Here is a 4820-nt window from a genome sequence, read left to right as displayed (position 1 = left end):
AAGCAGTGGCTGGGGATACGAGAGGGGCTTGCCCGGTGGCGAGCACCCCAGCCAAGCAGAAACCAAAATGCCATCTGGGATGTGGTCCAGTGAGCAACATGCGGGTCCACGTCACGAAGATGCATGCCCCGGCATGTTTTCGACCACGGGAACAAAGTTCTTGGCGGAGGGCACGAGTGCAGTGGCGGGCACTCACCAGCTTGGCAGCGGAGGGCCTTGGTAAAGGCAGGACACCCGTCGGCTCTCATACACTGGCGCTGTGCGATTGCTCTCATCGCTTCTTTTGGTGAAGAGCTGGTGAAGGAGTGTGGTCGTCGGGCTGAGGAGGAGGAGCCGGCAGTGGACCAGACCGCCAAAAAGTCGACGAAGAGGAAAGCGGCAGGTGGCGAACATGGAGAGCGACCGACCAAGCGCGATGCCCCGGCACCGAAGGATGGTAGATCAGTGGCGGCGCCACCGATTGTGCAGGGTACATCGGCCTCGCTTGGTTCGGCGCCCAAAGTGTTTGACGCCTGTTTCCATCTGGACCGGTTGCAGAGGGACCTGCAACTCTCCCGACGAGGGGACCTCTGGGACGTGGAGCGAGCGGTGCGGGTGAGAAGTGGAACACAACCTGTGGAAGTGGTAGGCGGGATTGCCCTGTTTGTCAATCCAACCACTTACCCACCGAGCGGGAGATTGGCGGACTGGCGAGGAACGGCTGTGCGGTGGGCTTGGGAGTGGCTCCTGGCTACTCGCCGACAACGGTCCAATTCGATAGGCTTCTGGCCTTAGCCCGAACTCGAGATGTTCGAGTAATCGGGAGAGTGGGGTTGGACCATTCGGCCCCGCCTACGGATTGGCCGAGACAAGATCAGCTGCTAAAGAAGGTGTTGGGTCGTTGCTTGGACGGCCGCCACCACCGCATCCTGTGTCTTGAAGTCTCTGGAGTTCAAGGCGATGTCACTGGGGAGGAGTGCTACTATCGCGTCTTGGACATCCTACGTCTGAGTTGTGTGTTGAAGGAACAGCGGCTGCTTCTGGCAGACTACGCTTCCACGGAAGCCGTAGCAATCGCCTACCTCCGACATTTCCCCAGGACATACTTTAGCGTGACCAGCCGAGTGACTGGCTTTACGGCCGATCAACGCAAGGGCCTGCGTTTCATCGCTACCAATGAAGATCGGCGATTGCTGATGGGGTCCAACGGACCGGACTATCCTCCTGCCGGATACCCAGTCGGAGCACCTCATCTGTTGTGGGCGGCGACCGCCGTCGCCGTGGGACAGGTGCTCGACCGGAGCCCCATGCAGGTCATTGATCGGACATGGAAGAATGGTCGAGATCTCCTTTGAGCCCCTGGCTCACCCACAACCAGAAGTTTTCAGTTTTTCCAGAAATTGTCCGTTTCAAAAGAACATGGTTCTGTTTTACATTTATTTTCATTTATATCTTTCAGGTATCCAGGGAAGCGGAGGACGGTGCTACAGGCATGTCCCACGGCCAGTGACTACCTGAAGGGATCGTTAGAAGCGGTCTACATAGCTACGGGTATCGGGTATTTTTCACGTACGAAAATCACCCGGTTCACCTCCGAGGTGGATCCAGGACGGGGTGCCCGCTTTTCAAACACGGGAGGAGTGTTGTGAACGGCGCCCGCTGGGTAAACAGACCACCCCTCCGACCGAACGAGGGCGTCGCCCCGGTAGCTTGATTTGCATACAGGGGGTATGCAAATGTTAACGTGGGACCTCGACGCCGCCCGAACCGACCGGTCTATTCGAAGCAGGAACTGAAGAGAGACGGACATAACGAACTTGACCAATATATTTGGATTTGCTGCTTTCGGATACTTGTGTGATTTAGGACAAGCGGGACTGTTAAGGTAAGCCTAGTAGCCTTAATTATCAGGCCATTCCAGCACCAACCTAAAATCACAACAGTTGCTTTTGTATAATAACATTGTCCCCCTGAAATTTGTTTTTGTTTTGAAAATGTCTTTTTTTTTGCATATGCAATTTTAATGTCACATAATATTTATTTACTTTGACCATGGAGGTATCTCCATGCTTTGACCAAAAATTCAGTGGATCGAAAAAAAACACTTTCTACTTTCCTGAAAAAACTATATCAAAGTAAAAACTAGTTGAATTGAACCGTTTATTACTTTTGTTCGTTTTTTCCTACTGAAGTGAATAACTTTATTAAAACTGCAAAATGCCTGATTAATCTTCATTTTTATGTTTTTGTGGGACAAATCTTTAGGGTTCATTATTTTATTGCGTGTCTGGTTCAATGATTTAGTTCCATAGGTTTATATATTTAATACATCTGAAGACATACATTTCTGTTTAGTTTCAGTTTGACTGCACTACCGTGAAAGTAAATAAATTCACTTAACAACCGAGAGAGAGACTTTATTGATTACTGTAGTAAGTAAAAGTAACATTGAAAATAAAATACAAAAGCATGTTAACGTCGACAAACTAGTTCTCACTATGGCGAAGGCGCATCGCAAGGACTTAATGTGACCAATAACAAGTGATGGATTATTCTAACTCTCGCTTGTCATTGGTCAGCTTGCGTTACGCTTACGCGCGCTTCTTTGCGTTGTGTCTCAGCGTAGTGTGGAAAGCAATAGCATTTCCAAAAAACTCAACTAAGTAACATATAGTATTGTAATATAGGCCTATGCTACTTCCACCTAGTAGGTTTAACATTCTAACATCATCATCATGACCTCATGGTTACAACGTTTGAAGTAAGAGTTTCATTATATTAGCATCATGTGCGATCATCGCCTCTCTCTCTTTTCTTTCAAGTTCGAATCTTTCTCTTTCAATGGCCGTTTTTTCTATATTGAGTGCAAATTCTCTCTCAGCCTTTATCTTTAAGTATTCCACATACTCAACAAGAACACGATTTCTTTTCTCTGCTGCTGTAGTAAGTACACACTGTTCAGTGTTGTCATCTAATAAAATAAAATGTAATGGTGTACCGGTATATAAAATATAACGAATCGTACGTGATGATATCGTAAGACATTGTTGAAACTCAACCTGTATAAGGAGACTCCTTTGGGACTCCACAACGCAGCCTGAATTAGGGTTTGTTGGTGCACTTGTTCCTTTCGCACAAGGCCCCTATTTAAGCTCGTTCCACTAGGATGCAACGTAAGTACGTAAGCCGCAACGCAAGCGAGTTGACCAAAGCAACAGTTCGAATAAGCAATCGCTTTTAATTTGTCAATTCTCTTGCGTTGCGGTTTACGTCCTTAATTGCGTTCTAGTAGGAACCAAGCTTAAATATGGATGCCCCCCCCCCCCGATCGATTAACCATGACATTATTCTTACCTTGCTTGTCTGAATTCGAGTCTTTTTGAGGTTCTTTTATTACTGACTTCTCTTTAACATTAGGTCTAGGCGCAACTTTGTCAGGCAATACAAATCCTTCCCTTGCCTGGTCAATCTCAAGTCTTCCAACCTCTACTAATAGCCTTTCTCTTTCTTTATACTCTTCGATAGTCCCTGCACTAAATATGTGATATACGGTAATATAATTTTGGAGAATTTAGAGAGTGAGAATTGGTTGTTGCGGTGATAATAGAATAGCATGGTGAATGATGTTGGTCATGATCAGGGAAGAGTACAATTTTACTATTTCCTGATCATGATCATGTTGGTACGGTACGTGTGAACAAAAAGTAATTTTCTATACGTACCCTCTTAATGACCCAATGTCATTGGCTTTGAACGCAGCCAGGAGTTTGCGAAATCTGTCTTTGCATCCACGAGGGGTAACAGGTCCAAGCTTCATTGCAATCGCTTCCCATATTTTGACATTTATAATGGGCCAATTATCGAAAACCAGTTGAAGCAGAGCAATGTCCAAACCCGGATCAAATCGACGGGATTTCCTCTTGGGAGGTGTTATTGGCTCATCTGCAGTTAGGCCTATTATTTTGTAGCTGGTGTTGGCTGTCGTATCCTCACAACTAGGCCTACTGAAATACGATGGATTGGTATAACTGTGCTTATAAAGTATACAATTACAACAAGACGTTGGTATCAGAAGCAATGATTGCTCATGGCAAACATTTTAATATCTGCTTAAAGTCCGTCATCATGAAGACGAAAATAAGCTACTTTAAACTAAAACGCTGAATGAAGCATTATACATTATGAAGAAGTAGGATTTAATTATATAATATTTATACAGTAAACAGTATAGGATAGCCTAGGCTTATAAATTCTAGTTGGTAGATTTTTATTATTAATTGGATAGGTTTAGAAGCAACACTAGGCTACGTATAATCATTCAAACCCGCGAGTGAAAATTATTCAGGATGGATGGGGAGGAGAAAGAAAGTAATGCTGTTAAAATGATATTGTATGGAGAGATAGAAGTTGCCTAGTTTTGGACAATTGAATGTGGGATACCGGTATTTCAGTGTGGAACACACGTAGGCTACGTGTACGCACCACGTACCATTCGCCGCGCGCACAGCCGGAGAAGCAACAACACAACAACCCGGGAGACGACCACGACGGATCGGCAGATCGGTCTTCTTCACACAGACAGACCGTGCTGCCTCTCTCCGTTATATTATACTCTAAACTCATGTCATGTCCATCAAGTGATTCTTATTAGCCTATATTATTTTATTGAAACATTTTATCAAACTTTACCGTACGTTAATAAAGTATGGATGCTAGACGTCTCCATCTCAATCTCTGTAAATGCGTTGTTTTACGGTTGTTTTACAATTTTAAACAATTTTCGGAAAGTAAATTCGTACGGTCGTCGTCAGAAGCACGCCATACACTCAATTTGTCAAAAC

At 45.3% G+C, this 4820-nt stretch overlaps 1 protein-coding gene across 2 annotated transcripts; it reads right to left on the bottom strand.

Moving 5' to 3' along the window:
- Positions 1-2426: 2426 nt before the first annotated feature.
- LOC140059814 (uncharacterized) lies at positions 2427-4820 on the bottom strand. Of its 2 annotated transcripts, none has more exons than XM_072105747.1 (4): positions 4674-4820; positions 3702-3980; positions 3334-3512; positions 2427-2950 (listed from the first exon to the last, which is right to left on the bottom strand). In XM_072105747.1, exons 1-4 carry the CDS (start codon positions 4703-4705, stop codon positions 2727-2729), a joined length of 714 nt encoding a protein of 237 aa, XP_071961848.1. In that variant the 5' UTR covers positions 4706-4820; the 3' UTR covers positions 2427-2726. The 2 variants fall into 2 exon arrangements, with proteins under 2 accessions (XP_071961848.1, XP_071961847.1); XM_072105746.1 differs by having other exon boundaries at positions 3702-3983; positions 4674-4814.

Source organism: Antedon mediterranea, chromosome 10 (assembly GCF_964355755.1).
Source record: "Antedon mediterranea chromosome 10, ecAntMedi1.1, whole genome shotgun sequence".
Classification (NCBI taxonomy): Eukaryota; Metazoa; Echinodermata; class Crinoidea; order Comatulida; family Antedonidae; genus Antedon; species Antedon mediterranea.
The sequence above is the reverse complement of the archived record's forward strand: the minus strand, read 5'-3'. Positions and strand labels throughout refer to the sequence as shown.